Source organism: Carcharodon carcharias, chromosome 20, assembly GCF_017639515.1.
Source record: "Carcharodon carcharias isolate sCarCar2 chromosome 20, sCarCar2.pri, whole genome shotgun sequence".
NCBI lineage: Eukaryota > Metazoa > Chordata > Chondrichthyes > Lamniformes > Lamnidae > Carcharodon > Carcharodon carcharias.
The window spans coordinates 28,967,446-28,990,044 of record NC_054486.1 but is presented as its reverse complement, the minus strand read 5'-3'; the positions used below and the strand labels follow the sequence as shown (position 1 = coordinate 28,990,044).

The following is a 22,599-nucleotide window of genomic DNA, read 5'->3' as shown; positions in this document are numbered from 1 at the left end:
ACTGGCATAGAAATTAAGCGCCCTGGCCATTTTCAGGGCCACTGGCAATGGATGTTCTCCATGTCCCCGTGGCACCAAATCCTGCAGTAGCCAGCAGATGTGACTGACCAATTCCCTAGACATGCGCAGTTTTCGGCAACACTGGTTCTCGGTCATCTGCAGGAATGACAGGCGGCGTCTATTGACCCTGGGTATTGCAAGGCAGAATGTGCTGCTCTGAGAAACTCTTGAAAGCATTCTATGAACTCCTCATCTAAGCTGCAACTGACAATTTGATTTTCCCAGTTTATATGTAGATTTAAATCACCTATGATTATTGCCGTCCCTTTGTCACAAGCACCCAATATTTCTTCTTGTTGATTTTGTCCTACGTTGTGGTTACAGTTAGGGGGGGCCTGTAGACCACTCTCACTATTGGCTCTTTCCCCCTAACTATTGTAGCAATACCATCCTTGATTAACAGTGCTCCCCCTCCACCTTTACCTAGCTTCCTATTCTTCTTAAATGTCATATACCCTTCAATATTCAGGACCTAATATGTGTCATCCTGCAGCCAAGACTCCGTAATGGCTATCAGAGCATATTTATTTACTTCAATGTGCGCTATTAATTTAGCTTGCTATGAATGTTATGCGCATTCAGATACAGAGCCATTCGTTTTGTCTTTATTTTTGTAACATCTAGTCTTGAATATTGATGTATTCTTAGGTTTTATCTCTCTGTCTCTTCCTGCTATTCTATGACCTTATTTCCCATATTACTGTTATGCTCTCCTGCCTTGAATCTAGTACTTGATAGGCTACATCTATCCAAGCTTAATCCCTCACCCCCACCACCAACCACCACACCCCCCAACCATTTAGTTTAAAGCCCTCTCTACTTCTGTAGTTATGCTTTTTGCAAGAACGCTCATCCTAGCACAGTTCAGATGTAGACCATCCCAGTACTGGTGTTAGTGCCCCACAAACGGGAACCCACTTCTCCCACACGAGTCTTTGAGCCACGTATTCATCTCTCTAATCTTATTTGTCCTATGCCAATTTGCACGTGGCTCAGGTAACAATCCAGAGATTTTTACCTTTGAGGTTCTGCTTCTGAATTTGGTACCTAGCTCCTCATAGTATGCAGAAGCTCTTTTCATGTCCTGCCTGTTGTTGGTACCTACATGGATCTTCCCCCTCCCACTGCAAGTTCCTCCCCAGCCCTGAGCAGATGTCCCGAACCCTGGCACTAGGCAAGCAACATAGCCTTATGGACTCTCACTCTTTGCTGCAGAGAAGAGTGTCAATTCCCCCACATTATACTGTCCCCTATTACCATGACATTCCTGCTTGCTCCCCCTGCTTGAATGGCTTCCTGTGCCATGGCTAGCCTGCTCATCCACCTTGCAGACCCTGCTTTCGTCCACACAGGTTGTGAGTATCTCAAATCTGTTTGACAATTGCAAAGTCTGAGGTTCCTCCACTACTGACTGCTTGATCCCTTTACCCGCCTCACTCACGGTCACATCTCCTGTCCCTCACTGCTGACCAAAATAGACAACCCTATTCTAAGAGGCATGACCATATTCTGGAACAAAGTGTCCAGATATTTCTCCCCCTCATTTATAGTGCATAGTGTTTGCAGTTTGGCTTCCAGATCAATAATCCTAATCCGGAATTCCACTAGTTGCGTACACTTTCTGCAAATGTGTTTGTCATGGATCGACTTGGTGCCCAATAGTTCCCATATTTCAAAGTTGCAACATAACACCTGTCCTGCCATTGTTACTTGTGTTATTTAATTAACTTAATTTAATTACTCACTTAATTAACTTAGAATAATTCCTATGTTTACGACACCTCTTTCCCCCCTGTACTGAATTCCCACATGAACTTAATTCTCTACTCAATCAGTCTGTCTCATTCTGATGTAGTCGCCAGTATCTTCAGGTGCCTCTTACTGATCATGCAGTTTGAAAAGCATATCTCTTTTATAGACCCTCTGATGAGTTACTAGCTAGTTCAGCTTCCTACTACAGTAATTAACACCACATGAACCAAATGCTTTCAGTTTCCCCAATCTCTCTTCATAACACAGTCTCACCGTCCCAGGAATAAGCCTGGTGAACTTTCGGTGCACTCCCTCTTTGGCAGTAATATCCTTCCTCAGGTAAGGGGACCGAAACTGCACACAGTACTCCAGGTGCAGTCTAACCAAGGTTCTGTACGATTGAAGCAAGGCTTCGCTACTCCTGTACTCAAATCCGCTTGCAATAAAGGCTAACATACCATTCACCTGCCTAATTGCTTGCTGCATCTGCATGTTTGCTTTCATTGACTTCTCCACAAGGAGTCCCAGGTCCCTTTGTACATCTACACTTTCTGATCTCTCGCCATTTAAGAAATATTCTGCACATCTGTTTCCTCCTGCCAAAGTGGGTAACCTCATCTTTCCACCTTATATTCCATCTGCATGTTCTTGCCCACTCACCAAATCTATCTAAATCCCCTTGAAGCCACTTTGCATCTTCGTCACAACACACATTCCCACCAAGCTTTGTGTCATCCATGAACTTGGGAATATTACATTTCGTCACCACATCCAAATCATTGATATATATTGTGAACAGCTGGGACCCAAGTACTGATCTTTGCGATCCCCCACTGGTTTCAACCTGCCAACATGAGAATAATCCATTTATTCCCTATTGTTTTCTGCCTGTTAGCCAATCCTTAATTCATGCCAGTATATTACCTCTTATCCCATGTGCTTTAATTTTCCTAACCAACCTCCTTATTCAAAAGCCTTCTAAAAATCCAAGTACCCTACATCCACTGACTCCCCTTTATCAATTCTGTTAGTAACATCCTCAAAAAGCTCCAAGAGCTTCATCAAACTTGATTTCCCAATCACAAATTCATGCTGACTATGCCCAAATAGATCATTATTATCTAAGCATCCATTTATCACATCCTTTAGACTAGATTCAAGCATTTTCCCTACCACTGATGTAAGGCTAACAGGTCTGTAGTTCCCCATTTTCTCTCTCCCTCCCTTCTTCAATAGTGGGGTGACATTTGAAACCTTCCAATCTGCAGCAACTGTCCCAGAATATATAAGTTTGGAAAATGATTGCCAATGCATCCACTATCTCTATAGCTTCCTTTTTCAACACTCTGGGATGTAGAATATCAGGTACTGGGGACATATCAATCTTCAGTTCCATTAATTTCTCCAATACAACCTTCTTACTAATACTAATTTCCTTCGATTCATCATTTTCCCGAGTCCCTTGAATCTCTAATTCTGAGAGATTATTTGTATCTTCCTCAGTGAAGACAGATACAAAGTAATCATTTAGCTTCTCTGCCATTTCTCCATTCCTCATTATAAATTTTCCTGGCTCTGCCTGTAACAGACCCACATTTGTCTTAGTCAAACGTTTCCTTTTTATATACCTATGGAAGCTTTTACAGTCTGTTTTTATGTTTTTTGCTAGTTTACATCCATATTCTCCCTTTCATTATCAGTTTCTTGGTCCTCCTTTGCTGTATTCTAAAATGGTCCCAATCCTCAGGTTTACTACTATTTCTGGCAACTTTGTAGGCCCTTTCTTTTAATGTTATACAATCTTATACAATATTCCTTTGTCAGCCAGGGTTGACTGATTTTTTGGGCTTTTGTGCCTTGAAGGAATGTATAATTGCTGTAAACTACATAATAATTATTTAATGACTATCCATTGCCTGTGTACCATCATACTTTTTAATGGATCTTCCCTCAGCCAATTTGCCCCTCCATACCTTCATAATTTCCTTTGTTCAAATTTAACACCCTGGCTTCAGATTGAACTACCTCAATTTCAAACAATGTAAAATTCTATCACATTATGGTCACCCATCCCTAAAGGTTCTTAAACAACAAGGTTATTAATTAGCCCTTTCTCATTACATGATACTGGATCTAAAATAGCCTGTTCGATAGTCAGTTCCTCAACATACTGCTCTAGAAAACCATCCCTAACATGCTCCAGAAACCCATCCTCCACAGCATTATTGCTCTAGATTTACCTAGTCTAGATGCAGATTGAAGTCACCCACGATTACTGTATTACCCATGCTATGTGCTTCTCTAATTTCCTGAGTAATACCATGCCCCATATTACCATTACTGTTTTAATAGGCACATACATCCCTCAGACAATTCGGTGCTTTAATCCAAGTGGTTAGGATGCCTTTTTTTTAAAAAAAAAAGTATGATCTGCAACCTTGGTTATAAAACTTAAATGCATATCCTAGGTTTAGTGAGTGATTGGAAACTCCAGCCAACTGAAACAGGAAATAAGGCAAAAGCATAGCCATTTTTTTAGTGCGAGAATCAAATTCCATGTTTGTACTGAAGTACTGTATAAAATCATTGCCAATTGACCCAAGTGAATATTGCGGCATTGTATTCATAACTAAACAGAGAGCCCTTTGGTACAAAACAGAAGAAGAGTATTATTGTTGAAAGAGGGAGGGCATGGGTGCACACAGGATTAACTAGAGTCTGCTATGTTTAAACTCTGCACAACGTTTCTGAATTTTGGAGATAATTATATTGCTGTCATTAATAAAGCATAATAACAGAAAGGTGCGTAATCTGCCCTGAATTGGTGAGCCAAGGGTTATTTCACTAACTGAGCTTATGGAAGTAATCAAGGTGATAAAAAAATGTGAAAGTGTCAAGTTTGCAAGAAGAACAAACTATAACAGAGGGTGGCTTTACTTCACATGGTCTTGAATCACATTTGATAGTTTGTTCTTCGTTCAAAGTTGACATTTTCATGTTTTTTAAAAATCCGAATATATCCAATCACCGCCACAGGCACAAAAGCTTTGCACCAACAACTGATCTGGTCCCGGTGAAGGGCTGGAAATCAGGGTGATATGGATGACTTTTACAGGGACAGAGGAGAGGGAGAGAAAGAAAATAAACTTTTTCAAGTGTTATATTGGCCATTATACTGCCTCAGGGAGTCTCCAGTTGTACAATATAATTATTTCCCCATCACAAACAAGCTTTTGAAGGCTGGAAGAACAGAAATTGGAAAGACATGCAGAAAAATAAAAAGAGCTGTGGCCTTTTCAGTGTCATTGACTGGCAGTGTAAAGCTGAGAGACACGGCAAAACAATCAGACTGCAGTACCCGAAAGTTTGCCAGACCAGTGGAAAGAACTGGAAATGGATACAGATTTCATGTCAGAGAAATCTTAATGAGGTTCGAATTAGTGAATAAGCTATAACTGGAAACTTTGAAATTGACGTTTAAAGGCAAATGGGTAATGGTTATTGCTCTCTGGCCGACATAAGCAATGTTCTCAATGGTGGGGACTATGCATGTAATAACAATATTTATCTTTAGCGATACATTCCTTTCAAGCATTGTATTACAGATCCAAGCATTGAATCAAAGACCTCCGTATTTCATTTGAAACTTTCTGCAAATTATTCTCACCTTCTGTACAAAACAAGAAGAAGGATAGCTACACTAGTTTTCTGCCCCACAGCTAGAGGAAAGTGCCCCTTGGAGATTTTACCATGGAGGAAACCGCCACTCTGTTGTGCTGCCAGAGAGAGGTGCAGGGGTTTGCACTTTTCCATCTAGAACCCCACAGTGTTCAGCGCATTGTACATAAAAATCAGCCTCTGAAGTGTTTGAGTTGCATGCTTCAGTACTCACTCCTGGAATTCTTGCTTCAAATCGCACAGGTGGGCAGCTTTTTCCTGTAGCTCTTTTTCAGCAATAACTTTGGCGAGTTGACTGGGAAAGAAAAAAATTCAGTGGTGTTAATAAAAACTCTAGGAACGAAGAGTACATTTTAGAATTAAAATTAGCTGAATTACTACATAAACTGAGTTAGAGGGCTGCTGAGTAGCTTGAGTGAGAGATTCAGGGTATGGTACAGTACTTCAAGTATGCTTATAGTCAGCAACACAGATTGCTTCAACTCTAAGTTAACATCAAGTCAGAAAAGTAGATGTGTGCAAGAGGGAACATATTTTTATATTTAAATGCTCTCTCTCTATTTGGGGTACAAATGGCTGAGAAATACAGTTGCATTTATTTCACCAGATTTCCAATGGCTTTAAATCATGCTGCACCTTTGGTTTGGGTCTGGTGAGGAAGGCTTAATCTCCTGACTAAATCACAGACACCTTCAGTTGCAGAATAGGGCAAGGAAAAGTGCTGTTCCATTTTCTGTCCAATAAGTAGGCAGTCCTTCAAAGGTCTTTTAAAATATTTCAGATTAGTATTAATGGTCCTCTTTATTTTTTTTCCAACTGATATATAGGCTTTCGTGAGTCTTTGGACCAGGTTTTTCTTTTTGCTCTTGAGCTTCTTTTACTGGCAGCAGATGGTTTTCCATTGGGAATCCTGATTATGCATGCCAGCAGAAAAGGGAGGAATTGCAGACGGATACCAGTCAGGCCAGACTGCACAAAAATGTTTTCTGTTCTTTCATGCTGGCACCCGCAACCCATCTGCAGAGACAGGTAGCATACCTTACTTTGGCAGCCATTAGTGTTGGTGAAAGCTTCCCTTCCATAGGAAACTTTGCCAACAGACCCCCAGTGGCATCACAATGAGATGTGAATATCAGAATAGCCTTTATTCTGGAAGGCTCTTTGAAGATAGCCAAATCACAACATCTCATGCGGCATGAAAGAAGACAAGCCAAGGTGATCAATAGGCAGCACCACCCATTTGGCTGCACCAGCTAAGGTACCATGAACCATATCTCTGATCTCTGTCAAGTTTACCTGGGAATGACCTTGTGCAAATACAACTACTGCTACAATGTAGCATGGTTCTCATATTTGTGCTGGGGCATTAACAGTCAGTTTTGGCCAAAAACAAAATTGTCGTGGGAATGCTGCAGCGTTGACTTATGCTGCAGAGTATCATACGCAAAACCTTCCTTGCAAACAGGTCATGCATCATTTCAGTTTCAACATTTAAGAAATAGGAAGTGAGGTGCTGGGATACATTACCACTTGTCTGCAGAATTGTGCTCCAGAACTAGTTGCGCCCCTAGCCAAGCTGTTGCAGGACAGCTACAACACTAGCATTTAACTAACAATGTGGAAAATTGCCTTATCCACAAAAATCAGGAAAAAAAATCAAACCTGGCCAATTACCACCCCATCAACCTACTCTCAACTGTCAGTGATGGAAGGCGCCATCGACAGTGCTATCATGCAACGCTTACTCAGCAATAACCTGCTCATGGACGCTCAGTATGAGTTCCACCGGGACCACTCATCTCCAGGCCTCATTACAGCTTTGGTCCAAATATGGACAAAAAAAACTGAATTCCAAAGAGGAGATGACTGCCTGTGACATCAAGGCAGCATTTGACTAAGTATGGCATCAAGCAGCCCTAGTAAAATTGAAGCCAATCAGGAGGAAAACTTGCCACTGGTTGGAGACATCTCGAGCACAAAAAGAAAGATAATTGTGACTGTTGGGGGCCAATTATCACAACCACATGATATTGTTGTACAAGTTCCTCAGGGTAATATCCTAGGTCCAACCATCTTCAGCTACTTCATCAATGACCTTCCCTCCAACACGAGGGCAGAAGTGGGGGTGTGCACTAATGATTGTGCAGTGTTCAGTACCATTTGCAGCTCCTCAAATAATGAGCAGTCCGTGCCTGCATGCAGCAAGATCTGGACAACATTCAGGCTTGAGCTGATAAGTGACAACTAACATTCGTGTATTACAAATGCCAAGCAATGACCATTGCCAACAAGAAAGAATCTAACCACCAGCCCTTGAAATTCAAGGGCATTACTATTGCAAATTCCCCACCATTAACATCCTGGGGGTTACCACAGACCAGAAACTTAGCTGGTCCAGCCATGTAAATACAGTGCTATAAGAGCAGTTCAGAGGATGGGAATCCTGCTGTGAGTAACTTATCTTACTCCCCAAAGCCTATCCACGATCTGCAAGGCACAAGCCAGGAGTGTGATGGAATACTCTCCATTTATCTGGATGAGTGCAGCTCCAACAACACTCAACAAGTTCACCACACCCAGAACAAAGCAGCCCACTTTATTAGCAACCCATCCACCACCTTAAACATTCACTCCCTCCACCACCAGCACACAATGGCAGCAACATGTACCATGTACAAGATACACAGCAGCAACTAACCAAGGCTCTTTCGACAGCACCTTCCAAATTCACCTCTACCAGCTGGAAGAACAAGGGCATCAGATGCATGAGATCAAAACCACAGGCAAGCTCCCCTCCAAGTCACAAACCATCCTGACTTGGAACTATAATCACTGATTCTTCAATGTCACTAGGTTGAAATCCTGGAACTCCTTCTCTAACAGCACTGTGGGTGTACCTACACCACAGCAATTCAAGAAGGTGCCTCACCACTACCTTCTCAAGAACAATTCAGGATGGGCACTAAATATTGAACTTTCCTACTATGCCCATATCCCACGACCGAAGATAAAAGAATTGTTTGCCTGCACCTAAAGGTACCTTTTGCTTCATGCTGACCTGCCATTTCTTAGTTCCCTGTTCCTTCAGCCTTGGTAAAAGGCTGGTGTGTTAAGATTTCTTGTAATGCTTCCCAATTTTCTAATTTTTAATCTCCTCTTTATTACGCTTCCACTCAAATGCCCCATCCTTTCAACTTAACTTGCACTTAAGTGTCCGCTCCTTTCAGTGCTATCATTCCTAGGCTCATCTGAATTGGCACCTAGGCTTGTGAATAAATATGCAATTGAGGTTAAGTAAAAACATAAGCACTATTAGTGCTTGAGATTCAAGCCAGTCCAAAGCCAGTGCAAAACAAATTAGAATTGATTTACATCAGCGTTATGAGCAAATATACATATCGAACAGACACCAAGTGCAGGTACATTTATTTAAACAAGCATTCAGCGACAGGAACATTGGGAAATATAAGCTCACTCAGATCTGAGAACTGAACTATGGAAAAATAGCTGGGCAAACAGAACCTCAACATCGTGCACCAGAAAGAAGGAAAATATACAACAAGCACAATGAAAAGAGAAATACCTTTCCACGTCATGGTGTTCTGCCTGAAGTTTCTTCAGCTCTGTACAGAAAGGGACAACACCGAGTTATACAAAGCAGTACTGAGAATAATAATACTTAAATTATAAGATGGCTTTACACACTTTTAATCTTGGGGCTGTCAAGCTAAGATTATCACTGTGGTAGTTAAGGGTCCACGCCCACCAAAAAGAACCAGTTACAAAAAAAAACTAAATCTAGATAAACTACAAAATTGATACTGATCATTTACAAATCCTTACGCAAGAATAATATTTCCTGATGGACTTGGTTAGCTTTTTATATAGCTGTACAATTGGCCAAAACCAAAGAAATCACATCACTATCAACATCCTGGGCATTACCATTGACCAGAAACTGAACTGAACGAGCCAGATAAATTCTGTGGCTACAAGGGCAGGTCAGAGGCTAGGAATCATGTGACATGTAACTCGCCTCCTGACTCCCGAAAGCCTGCCCACCATCTGCAAGGAGTGTCCTGGAATAATCCCCACTTGCCTGGATGAGTGCAGCTCCTACCACGCTCAAGAAGCTTGACACCGTCCAGGATAAAGCAGCCCACTTGATTGGCACCACGTCCACAAACATTCACTCTCCCCACCACCGACGTGCAGTAGCAGCAGCGTGTACCCATCTACAAGATGCACTGCGGGAATTCGACACCACCTTCCAAACCTACAATCACTACGATCTAGCAGGACAAGGGCGGCAGATAAATGGAAACACCACTACCTTGAAGCTCCCTTCCAAGTCACTCACCATCCTGACTTGGAAATATATCGCCGTTCCTTCACTGTTGCTGGGTCAAAATCCTGGAACTCCCTCCGTAACAGCACTGTGGGTGTACCTACACCACATGGACTGCAGCGGTTCAAGAAGGCAGCTCACCACCACCTTCTCAAGGGCAACTAGGAATGGACAATAAATGCTGGCCCAACCAACGAAGCCCACATCCCATAGATGAATAATATTTTTAAAAATTAAAGTGCAGTTTACATAGCAAAAAAAGAGAAAAAAATTGTCACACAAAAATTAAGGGTATTTCAACAAGTTTTTAAAAATCTCATTTTAAAAACAATGCAGCTAAATTAAAAACAGAAACTTAGCCAAGAAAGGCTTGAAATCACCTTTGACTTACTTTCCAATAGAATGAAGCTCAAGTGACCAAAACACACACATGCTGATATAAGGTTTGTGTAAGCCTCACCCCTAGCCAAGCTATTCCAGTACAGCTACAACACTGGCATCTACCCGGCTTAGTGGAAAATTGCCCAGGTATGCCCTGTACACAAAATCCAACCCGAACAATTACCACCCCATCAGTCTACTTTCCATCATGAGTAAAGTAACGGAAGGGCTCATCAACAGTGTTGTCAAGCAGCATTTGCTTAGCAATAACCTGCTCCCTGATGCCCAGTTTAGGTCCCACCAGGGTCACTCAGCTCCTGACCTAATTACAGCCTTGGTTCAAACCTGGACAAAAAAGCTGAACTCCCAAGGTGAGGGGAGAGTCAAGGCTGCATTTGACAGTGTGGCATCAAGGAGCCTAGCAAAACTGGAACCAATGGGAATCAAGGGAAAATTCTCCACTGGTTGGAATCATACCTAGCACAAAGTGAAGATGGTTGTGGTTGTTGGAGGTCAGTCATCTCAGCTTCAGGACATCACCGCAGGAGTTCCTCAGGGTAGTGTCCGAGACCCAACCATCTTCAGCTGCTTCATCAATGACCTCCCTTCCATCATAAGGTCAGAAGTGGAGATGTTCGCTGATGATTGCACAATGTTCAGCACCATTCGCGACTCCTCAGATACTGAAGTAGTCCATGTCCAAATGCTGCAAGACCTGGACAATATCCAGGTGTAGGCTGACAAGTGGCAAGTAACATTCGCACCACACAAGTGTCAGGCAATGACCATCTCCAACAAGGGAGAATCCAACCATTGCCCCTTGATGTTCAATGGCATTACCATCACTGAATCCCCCACTATCAACACCCTGGAGGTTACCATTCATCAGAAACTGAACTGAGCTAGCCATATAAATACTGTGGCTACAAGAGCAGGTCAGAGGCTAGGAATTGAGAGACGAGTAACCCACCTCCTGGCTCCCCAGAGCCTGTCCACCATCTACAGGGCACAAGTTAGGAATGTGAGGGAATACTCCCCACTTGCCAGGGTGAGTGCAGCTCCCACAACACTCAAGCAGCTTGACACAGTCCAGGACAAAGCAGCCTGCTTGATTGGCACCACATCCACAAACATTCACTCCCTCCACCACCAATGTACATTAGCAGCAGCGTGTACCATCTACAGAATGCATTGCAGGAACTCACCAAGGCTCCTTCGAAAGCACCTTCCAAACCCACGGCCACGACCATCTAGAAGGACAAGGGCAGCAGGTAGATGGGAACACCACCACCTGGAAAGTCCCCTCCAAGTCACTCACCATCCTGACTTGTAAATATATTGCTGTTCCTTCACTGTCACTGGGTCAAAATCCTTTAAAAGCATGTAGATGTACCTACACCACATGGACTGCAGTGATTCAAGAAGGCAGCTCACCACCACCTTCTCAAAGGCAACTAGGGGTGGACAATAAATGTTGGCCCAGCCAGAGAAGCTCACATCCCATGAATGAATTTTCAAAAACTTGCTAGACTTGAATTGTATGTTTTGTATCCATGCCAAGCTTCAGTTTCTAAGCCAGTTTCCAAATGTTAAATCAGAATGTCATGATTATTTCGATAACCAGCTAACCATGAGGATTTCTTGGCAACTTATTTTAAATCTGCTACTTTTGCCATCCTGCCTCTTACCTTCTCGTTTGTCTGCCACAGTCTGCTCCAGCTGCATCATATTCTCATCGTTGTCAATGACATCAATCCTGCACACTCCCAGATGATCCAAATTTGCTATATTCAAGATAAGGTATATCATTCATTTTCAAGACAAAGAATTTAAGGAACTTAAAGAAATTTAATATATAAAAAACAGGTGACTCATAAAATAATGAGATTAAGATAGACAAATCTCAAGGATTTGGGTGGCGGCGGGGGGAAGAGGAGGGAGTAACAGAAAACTACAGGCCTCTGAATTTAATATCAGTTGTGGGGAATTAATTAAATCTATATTGGGAAAAAGTGGTTGAACACTTGAACAACTATGAGCTAAAAACAAAAGTTAGCATGGATGTTTGCAGAGTAGGTAGAGTGTGGCTAATTTAGGTCACAAAGAATTGAGAGGGGTGTGTCTATGGATGTTCTGCATTTGGACTTCCAGAGGCATTTCTAAGAATCTGTAAAACAGATTAGCCAAAATGACAGTACATGGAATTGGGAGCAACATTTGTGACATGGATTTGCAATTTGGAGATAGGACCAGAAAGCAAAGATAAAGGGAGTGTAGGCTGATTGGTGGGCTATGACCAGTAATGCTCACCACTGGTCTGTACTGGGACCTCAACTTTTCAATATATACTTCAATGACAGGCATGTAAGAATAGAGAGTTGTATTTCCAAGTTTTCAGATAAGACCAACTTCGAAGTTCAGCAAGCTGTATAGGTTGGTTTAGGAAGTTACAAGTTTAACTGAGTGGGCAAAGCAGTGGCAATAAGGTCCATGTGGTGAAATGATTTTGGATCAAAGTATGACCAAATCAGAATGTTTTCTAAATAGCAGGAGACACTGTGAAATCTGGCATATTGTATTGAGTTTAAGGCACCCTGCTTTACAGGAAATAAATGTTGGCCAGGACAACTGAAATCTTTCTTCAGACGTGCACTGGGGTCATTTACATCCATGTAACAGTAGATGGGACCTTCATTTAACAGCTCATTTGAAAGATGACAGCTCAGACAATGCAGCATTCCACCAGCATTACACTGAATTCTTAGTTTAGATTATACACTCAAGTCCTGGAATGGGGCTTGAACCCACGAACTTCTGAATAGAGCACCGAGTGGTATTACTTTGCCAAGTTGACACTCACTATCCAAAGAGCTGGATATTGTTCTAGTGTGCTGCTTGACATGTCACAACAATATTGGAGAATTGAGACACTGTTACAACTGCAGCTGATGTTATTCGCTGAGCAAGCCAATTCCCAGAAGGAAACCCGTCTTACTGATCATAACTTTTTTTGTATTTTGAAAATGAAGGGAAAACTACTAATCCCAGGAGCATAGAATCCTAGTGGCACTTTTATAATTTTAAAATTAAAAGACTTATTAACAAGAAGAAAAAAAGGTAGGCACACAAAATTAAAATTACACAGTAAAAACGGTCTTACAAAACATTCCCCAAAACATCCATTTGGTCAGGACACACAAGTAAACTACTTGCCAACAGCTCCCTTTTGATTTTAACTATAAAAATCCAGTAATATTACCCAAGGCAAAACCTGCTGCTACTTAAATAAAGTATACCACATGACTTCTCACTCTCTTCCACTCTGCTGTTAAAAAAAAACCAAAGGAAGTTCAGAAACAGGCTGCTCTCTGAAAACAAAGACTTTTCTGGCTAGAAACTGGATGGCTGCTTCAAATTCAAAACATTTCTCAGCACAGAGCTGGTCTTAGGACATCTCTTCCACACAGCCAACACAACTCAAACTAAGCATCTTTCCTTAAATATCCTTTTCCCCTTCTTGGATTTTATTGCCCCACGCACCTCTTTGAACTCAATTTTTACAAAATTTAAAATCTTTCATGTCTTCCTATTATCTCCACTTCCAGGTAAAATAAAATTTAATAACTTTCCCTTGTTTACCTATGATTTTAAGTTGTACAAGTCCCTTGTTATTTCTAAATTGCCGTTGAAATTTAACAGCTGGAAAGTCAAGCCCTCTCCTATCGCCTAATGTAAATTTTAAAACCCAACCTATTTACTCGTACATTCAACTTCACCAAAACCTCTCATTGCAAATGCATGCATTATCTGTCATCTCTCCGCTCCCACAGACAAGTTGTCTTTACTATCCTTTCCCCACACACCCTTACAGAATACCACCACATTCCAAAAATATTTTATTACTGGAAACCATGCATTAAATTATACTCTTAAATAATGTTTACTGCTGGAGTGGGAATGAAGGGGGGTGAGGAAGGAGGGGAAGGAAAGAAAATGACTCAGCCATATATGTGTATATTTACTTACCGAGATCTAGTGATGCAAGACAGTCATCTATTTTGTGTAGCATATCATCCAAAGAATTCTCATACTCGCTCCTCAGCTGTCGTTGTGCCTTAAATGACAGGAAATAGGACTTCAATTTGGCAGGAAATGTGAGATGCACCACAAAACTCAATGGCCCCGAAATTATTTTAAATGGATTATGTCTCTGTTTAAATTAATGGAAAGGGGAATTTGTCACCAATGCTGCAATTTCAAGATCTTGCTGTCCTATCAAACACAAAAACTATGCACTAAAGACACAGAGCAAATAAATTTATGAAGATTTTATGCTCATATTGAGAATTTGGAGTGACAAGGAATGGAACTCTTCTGGTAATCCCATGGCGGTTGATCACTATAGGAACAGCAGTAGGCTTTTCAGCCGCTCAAGCTTGTTCCATCATTCAATTTGATCATGGCTGATCTTTATCCCAACTCCAATTACTTGCTTGTTTCCTTATCCCTTAAATAACTTTGCCTAACAAAAATCAAAGTTTTGACATTATTTTGACCGAGCCTCAACAGCTTCTTGGAGTTCTGTGTTTCCACTACTCTATGAAATGCTTCCTGACATCATCCCTGAATAATCTAGATCTAATTTTAAGGTTACACCTTTGTTCTACCCAATCAACTTCTTTAAATCATATGAAACACCTGAATTATATCACCCTTAATCTTCTACATTCCAGTAAATGTAGGCTGAGATTTTGCAACCTGCCCTCATAGTTTAACTGTTTTAGTATTGGTATCATTCTGGTGAATATGCATTGCATTACCCCAAGGCTCATATATTCTTACTGAGGTGTTATTCCCAGGACTGAAACAGTGCTACAGATGGGATCAAACCAAAGCTCTGTATAGCTGAAACACAACTTCCGCCACTTTGTATTCCAGTCCTCTTAGAATTAGGTCAACATTCCATTAGCTTTTTCAACTTATTTTTTGTACTACTCCACCAGCTTTTAGTGAAGTCTATACTTGGACTCAATCCCTCTGCTCATCCACAGTTCCTAACTTCTAATCATCGAGAAAATGCCAAGAGATCCGTCTTTTAGGTTCAGATTAGATGACCTCATACATTTCCATATTAAACCCCACTTGTCCACTCACCTAATCTATTATATCCCTTGACAACTTTCTGATCCCATTCACATTATTTACTGTGCCACTTAACTTAATATCGTCTGTAAGCTTAGGTATTCAAAATCCAAAACCCATATCTATCAAAAATATATCCACCTCAGTCTTGAAAATTCCAATTGTTTCAGCATCTGCAGTCTTTTGGGACGGTGAATTCCATATTTCTACCACATTTTGTGGAAAACTGCTTCCTGATAACCGCCCTAAAAGGCCTGTTTGGATTATGACCTCTCATTCTCGATTTTCCCACCACAGGAAATTGTTTTTCTGCATTTACACTATCAAATCTTTTTAACATTTTAAACTTTGATTAGAACACCCTCTCAATCTTCTAAACTCAAGGGAACAAGACAGCATTTGGAAAAGGTGGCTTGCTTTGTCAAAGCAAAACTACATACTGGGAAACAAATGGATCTGCAAACTGCAGTTCTTCCTTACCAGTCAGTTTGAAAAGGGTTTGACCAAAGTATGAAGGTTGCCCTTGGACATGATCAAAATAACTTCTTCTGTTTTGTTGATAATTTTATTTCCTAAGTAAGTGTCTTTGCTTTTAATCTGTAGACTGCTTTGACTCAAGTCTTTGTTAAGCTATTCCACCTGTTCCCAACCTCACACAGACCTCTTATGTTTTTTGGTCAGCTGTTCGATTGCGAATTATTGTACAGGGAGCTCTAACCTGGCCAAATGATGCACTAGACTGCTTACACTTGGACCTACGTAAAACATGATTTTTTTTTTCTCTGTGGTCCCTGTACTGCAAATCTTTCTTTCCTGTATCCCTCTTTTATTGTATGAATGCAAAGGAAGCACAGTTGCTATCCTCCTCCCACGGTTTGAGTGTGTACAAATAAACTAACCCTTTGAGTTCATCCTACCTCAAGTTTATTAATAGAAAATTGAATCACATCAAACCCAAGGGGATGGAAAATACGCCCCCACTTATAAAGGGGAAAGTGGATCAAAAACACCTTTCTACTTATGGACGGGTTGTGAGGGGAGAAATTAGTGCTATTTAAATTAATCCCCCTCCTGTCCGTAACATATCGTATGTTCTTCTGAAGTCATTTCTCAAAATAATAGGATTCGCAACATTCACATATTAAGTGTATGACAGTTGCTATTATTGACAATAATTGAACACTTAACAACAGTACTTACAGCAAAACTGGGTTTAGTGGATAATCCATACACATTAAGAGCAAAGTAGTCAGCCGATCAGGCCTTACCAAATTCTGACTTCTCACATCCAGCAACCACCTTTATGTTTTTTATATTTCAGCATATTACTTAATCTTCCTTGACCATCATAATGCTCCTCAGCCACAAGGCTGAAATAAAAGCCACTACAAAAGCACCACTGTGCAAAGTCAGTGTCAGATTCCTTCATACTCCATAACAGTGATAACAGACTTTCTGGCAGACCTGTCAATGCACCAGGAATGTAACTGGGCAGGCCCATTAGCCTTTTTCTGCACGCCACCCTATTGAAGTCAGAATTCAAGTCCTCTGCAGTAGAACTCATGTGCAACTTTGCTCTCTGGAGAGCTAGCACCTGCACGACCCTTTCTCCCTGCCCTGGTTGCAGGCCACTCATGTCCGGTGACTCACCGCAAGCAGATCTCATCTCTATGCTACTCTCTAACATCTGAGTTGGTGGCAGTGTGGGAGATTGAGTGACAGCGTTTCCTCATCATCAGTCTCTTCTTTCTTTTGTATTTTACTCCTGCCTGGCCAGATGGCAGTTTTTGGTAGCTAAAAGAAGAAAGGCACAGAAGTGGGGCTGCGATGAAGCAAGGAAGAAGTGCTTATACCATCTGCAGCTTGTGAATCAGAAAATATTTTAGGATTGTGGGAAGTGAGACAAGAGGAGGAGGATAAGGTAAGAACATAGAGTCATCTTCAATCCTTTCAGCCCTACTGCTGGCCACAGCCTCAGGACATGGCCACTCTAATGACGGCAATCACTGTGTCCTCCATCAGGGTGAAGACATGCAGCCTACCCCCTGCCGGTTAGGTGCTGTGCCTTTGTTTATGTGCCACTTTGCCCTGCAAGAGACAGTGTGGTATAATATTTGGGTGATATGGCTACCACGATTGAATAGCTGGCAGTGTGTGTAAGCTGTGAGAAGTGAGTCAATTTTATTAGCTGAGGCTAATAATGTGTGGTATGAGTTGTGATGAGAGAGATTATTGGCAGATGAGAAATGAGGGGGAAATGGATAAGGAAGTGTTTGAGACTAGTGGTGCAGTTGGTAGAACAAAGCATTTGAAAATACATTCGCTAACCTTGACCACTCATGGGAGGGTACTGAATTTCTTTCAGCATTGCATCCAGGTCCTCAGGGCTACACTTCTAACACTGACCTGCACAAGCAATCTGCTTGCATTTTCAGTGTCTGTCAGAAAGGCTCCTGCATAGAGAGGGCTTCATTCCTCATGTCCACTCCTTGCACCAAGGTCTTCAGTGATATGTCAGGCAACCTCAGAGCCTGCTCTCTGCCATCTTGTGTCATTGCCTTTGCCAGGTCCATGTTGTTCTGCAGCTAGTTCCAGTCAGAATCCACTTCCTTTAAGGAGGTGCAAACTTGCTTTAAATAGCTCAAGCAAGTTTGAATTCACATTAGCCTCTCAAGATTTTGCACTCCTTATGCAGTGGCATGCAGCCACTTTGCAGCTTCTTAGCACTGGCTGTATTCTGCAATTATGTAAATGAGTAGGCAGCATAAAGACTGCGTTCTGCCTACATTGAATGAATCGGTACAGCTTAATCACACCAGGATGCCTTCAACAGTTTTTTTTCTCATAATCTCCAAGATGCTGTAACACACTTGCACCTACAAGCCTCACAAGATCATGTTACAGGCTGCACCCTTATCAGAGGGTTAATTGGGGGGGTCTATTTGCCAACAGCAGCCTGTGGTGCAGTCGTGATCTTACAGCAAAGGAATAGTTTGTTAAAAAGAAATTGAAAAGCACTTCAAATTGCAGTGGAAAATAGTAACAATATTTTATTTCAATGGCTCAAAGGTTGAGCCATACAGAAAAGGGCTTGAGATCAATTTCTGCTGCTGACCTTTCTGATCTCAGCCAGGGTGGTGATAAACTCTACAATTGGTCTCAACACTCCCAAATTAGAAAGGGAATACAAGTCAGGGAAGAGAACAAATGGCCAGTGGCTCCAACTCCCATGAGCAAAATGACCCAAGAGTAATATATTTGGAGTGAGTACAGTGAATTCACCTCTGGCATTTCAATACCGTGATCAAAGTTAAGGCTCACATATGAGAGAATGGCCACATAGAACCATAGAACACTACAGCATGGAATTCAGGCCATTCGGCCCTTCTAGTCTGTGCCGAAATATTATTCCACTAGTCCCATCAACCTGCACCTAGTCCATAACCCTCCAGACCTCTCCCATCCATGTATCTATCCAATTTATTCTTAAAACTTAAGAGTGAGCCCGCATTTACCACGTCAGATGGTAGGTCGTTCCACACTCTCTGAGTGAAGAAGTTCCCCCTAATGTTCCCCTTAAACCTTTCCCCTTTCACCCTAAAGCCATGTCCTCTCGTGTTTATCTCTCCTAACCTAAGTGGAAAGAACCTACTCGCATTTACTCTGTCTATACCCCTCATAATTTTGTAAACTTCTATCAAATCTCCCCTCATTCTTCTACGCTCTAAGGAATAAAGTCCTAACCTGTTTAATCTTTCCCTGTAACTCAACTCCTTAAGACCCGGCAACATCCTAATAAATCTTCTCTGCACTCTCTCAGTCTATAGTTAGGCAACCAGAACTGCACACAATACTCCAAAGTTGGCCTCACCAATGTCTTATACAACCTCACCATAACATCCCAACTCCTATACTCAATACTTTGATTTATGAAGGCTGGTATGCCAAAGGCTTTCTTTAGAACCCTGCCTACCTGTGACACCACTTTCAGGGAATTATGTATCTGAACTCCCAGATCCCTTTGTTCCTCCGCACCCCTCAGTGCCCTACCATTTACTGTGTATATCCTACCTTGGTTTGTCCTTCCAAAATGCAACACCTCACACTTTTCTGCATTAAGTTCCATCTGCCATTTTCTGGCCCATTTTTCCAGTTGGTCTAGATCCCTCTGCAAGCTTTGAAAGCCTTCCTCGTTGTCCACAACGCCTCCAATCTTAGTGTCATCAGCAAACTTGCTGATCCAATTTACCACATTATCATCCAAATCATTGATATAGACAACAAACAACAATGGTCCCAGCACAGATCCCTGAGGCACGCCACTAGTCACAGGCCTCCAGTCTGAGAAGCATCATCCACTACCACTCTGTCTTCTCCCACACAGCCAATTTCAAATCCAGTTTACAACCTCGCCATGGATACCAAGTGTCTGAACCTTCTGAACTAACCTCTCGTGTGGGACCTTGTCAAAGGCCACTAAAGTCCATGCAGACAACATCCACAGCCTTTCCTTCATCTACTTTCTTGGTAACCTTCTCAAAAAACTCTACAAGGTTCATTAAACACGACCTACCACGCACAAAGCCATGCTGACTATCCTTAATCAGCCCTTGACTGTCCAAATAATTGTATATCCGATCTCTCAGAACACCTTCCAATAATTTACCTACTACTGACGTCCGGCTCACTAGCCTGTAATTACCAGGTTTACTTTTGGAGCCTTTTTTAAACAACGGAACAACATGAGCTACCCTCCAATCCTCCTCACCCATGGCTAAGGACATTTTAACTATTTCTGCCAGGGGCCCTGCAATTTCTACACTAGTCTCCCTCAAAGTCCAGGGGATTTATCTACCTTTATTCGCTGTAAGGCAGCAAGCACCTCCTCCTCTTTAATCTCTATATGTTCCATGACACTACTGCTTGTTTCCCTTCCTTCCTTATACACAATGCCAGTTTCCTGAGTAAATACTGATGCAAAAAAACTGTTTAAGATCTCCCCCACCTTGTAAGGCTCCACACATAGACAACCACTCTGATCTTCAAGGGGACCAATTGTGTCCCTTACTATCCTTTTACTCTTAATATACTTGTAGAAACCCTTCGGGTTTACCTTCACATTATCTGCCAAAGCAACCTCATGTCTTCTTTTTGCCTTGCTGATTTCTTTTTCAGTATTTTCTTACATTTTCTTTACTCTACAAGTATCTCATTTGCTCCTTGTTGCCTATACCTGCTATACACCTCTCTCTTCTTCTTAACCAGATCACCAATATCCCTTGAAAACCAAGGTTCCCTCTGCCTGTTAACTTTGCCTTTAATCCTGACAGGAACATGCAAACATTAGCAGCACCAGGACCGGGTAGTGGAAAATATTGGAATTAATGAGAAACATGGTAATAATTCTTTTTTAAGGGCAATAAAAATGTCTGAAATATTAAGGTAGACTGTACAATTAAAGAGCAATGAAATCAGGTAGGTAACCTTACTTTACTCAGTTTTTGCTCAGATGGCATAAGTTTGAGCTAAAATTGTGCCAACAATTAAAATAGGATAAGCTGCCTATATTTTAACTTTTGATGGCTGATCTGCTGAAAAGAGCAATTTTACAAGATAAGAAACAAAAGTTTTCAGTAGAAAAGTGCAATGAGTGCTCTACTTTGCTGCCTTACAAATTACATCTAGAACAACTCTTGAGGGAATCATAAGATGCTGTGTTCTGATGGATGTTGTCTTACTGAGTAATATACTTGAAGATGATGCCTAAAACTTTAAAAAGACAAAATAAAATTATTCAAGTCTATTAGTCTAATTTGCTAACATCAGAGTAATATACATGCAAACTGAGCACTATTTTCTCTTTATTAAAATAAGAGAATGCAAAATCATTCATGTTAAAACTGTAATTGAATGTCAAAAACCGAAGTTGAAGTTTAAGGGTAGTTTGGTAAAAAGGTGAAATTAAATATGTTAGATCCGTGATAATAGCATGAGACTCAAATATACTAAAATAACGATCATTAATTTATTTGTTTCAAGATACTTTTGAAGAAAATAAGATCACAGGATGGTTTTGAGGGTCAGACAAAATGCATAATTTTGCTCATTGCCATAATAAACTTAAATACTGCACTCACAGTTGAAAGAATAATTTATGGTCATTACATGAAGTCTAATGGAGCCAACTTTAAGGCTTTATCCAAATTGCTGCAAAGCAAAACAATCAGCATACACCAACTAATGGCCACAAAGTGATTATTAAACCAGGAATTATATTCCTTTAGAGAACATTATTTCTGGAAGCCTAAATTGTCACTTAATCTGTGCCTTGAAACCTAACTTGCCAATGAAAATCCCAAGTTATCTGCACTAAATTTAATTGTTGGTCAGAAAACTTAGTTTATGAAGAAGGGTTTGAGATCAAGAGTCATTTTTGCTCCAAAGAATTGGAGAATCAAACATTACCCTGCATAGCCAGATCCTTGTACCAATGTTGCAGAAACAAAGTTCCATAAAGCAAACTTACCTTTAACATATTCAACTGTGCTGAATAGAGTTCAACTTTTTGCTCATGGCAGATCACTTTGGTTTTTTTCACAAAAGTAGTTTTCTTGGCATTCAGACAGGAACGAAACTGTTGCAACTGAAAAACAGATTTTACAGTAAACCAACTAAAAGGCTTTCTAGCCAATATACACTGTTGTAAATTCTTAATCTACTTCCATTAAACCTCAAGCAGCAAAAACATGGTGAATATCATGAATCTAATATAGGCCTGTTACAGATACTGGTCAACAATGCTGCAGAATGGAGGTCAGCCATGGAAATGAAATTCAACATAAGTTACATTCTTCAGCAAGGAAGAAAAATTACTACTAAACAGCATTTACAAATTTTAATTAGGAAAGAATAAATAACTTAACAGGCCCACATAGGCAATGTTAACACTTTGATTCATTTCTTACCTCCTCTTCTGTCATTTGCATCACATCTTTCCACAGAGGAAGGTTCACCTCTGATAGGAGTTTATCAAGATCTAACAACTGGTCCTTCAGTCTTTAAAAATAAAGGAAAACCAGAACATTAAAGTCATTGAATACTCAATGTTAGCACTATCCAGATTCCTTTTCTCTCACTCTCCCCCATACGAATCCTTTTTTCTAAGTTTGATAATTAGTCAATTGGCTCTTCTTGCTGAATGATAAACTGCAACTTACAAATCCATTGATCTGTAAAAA

General features: G+C 41.0%; 1 protein-coding gene across 1 annotated transcript in view; it reads right to left on the bottom strand.

The window, feature by feature from the left end:
- Positions 1-22,599, bottom strand: part of knl1 (kinetochore scaffold 1) — a 135,234-nt gene that overhangs the window by 38,958 nt on the left and 73,677 nt on the right. The window contains exons 15-20 of the mRNA XM_041214291.1: positions 22,327-22,417; positions 21,888-22,004; positions 14,246-14,333; positions 11,908-12,003; positions 9,074-9,113; positions 5,705-5,785 (exon numbers count right to left, since the gene is read on the bottom strand). Coding sequence (XP_041070225.1) covers positions 5,705-5,785; positions 9,074-9,113; positions 11,908-12,003; positions 14,246-14,333; positions 21,888-22,004; positions 22,327-22,417 — 513 coding nt within the window. The remainder of the gene's footprint in view (positions 1-5,704; positions 5,786-9,073; positions 9,114-11,907; positions 12,004-14,245; positions 14,334-21,887; positions 22,005-22,326; positions 22,418-22,599) is intronic.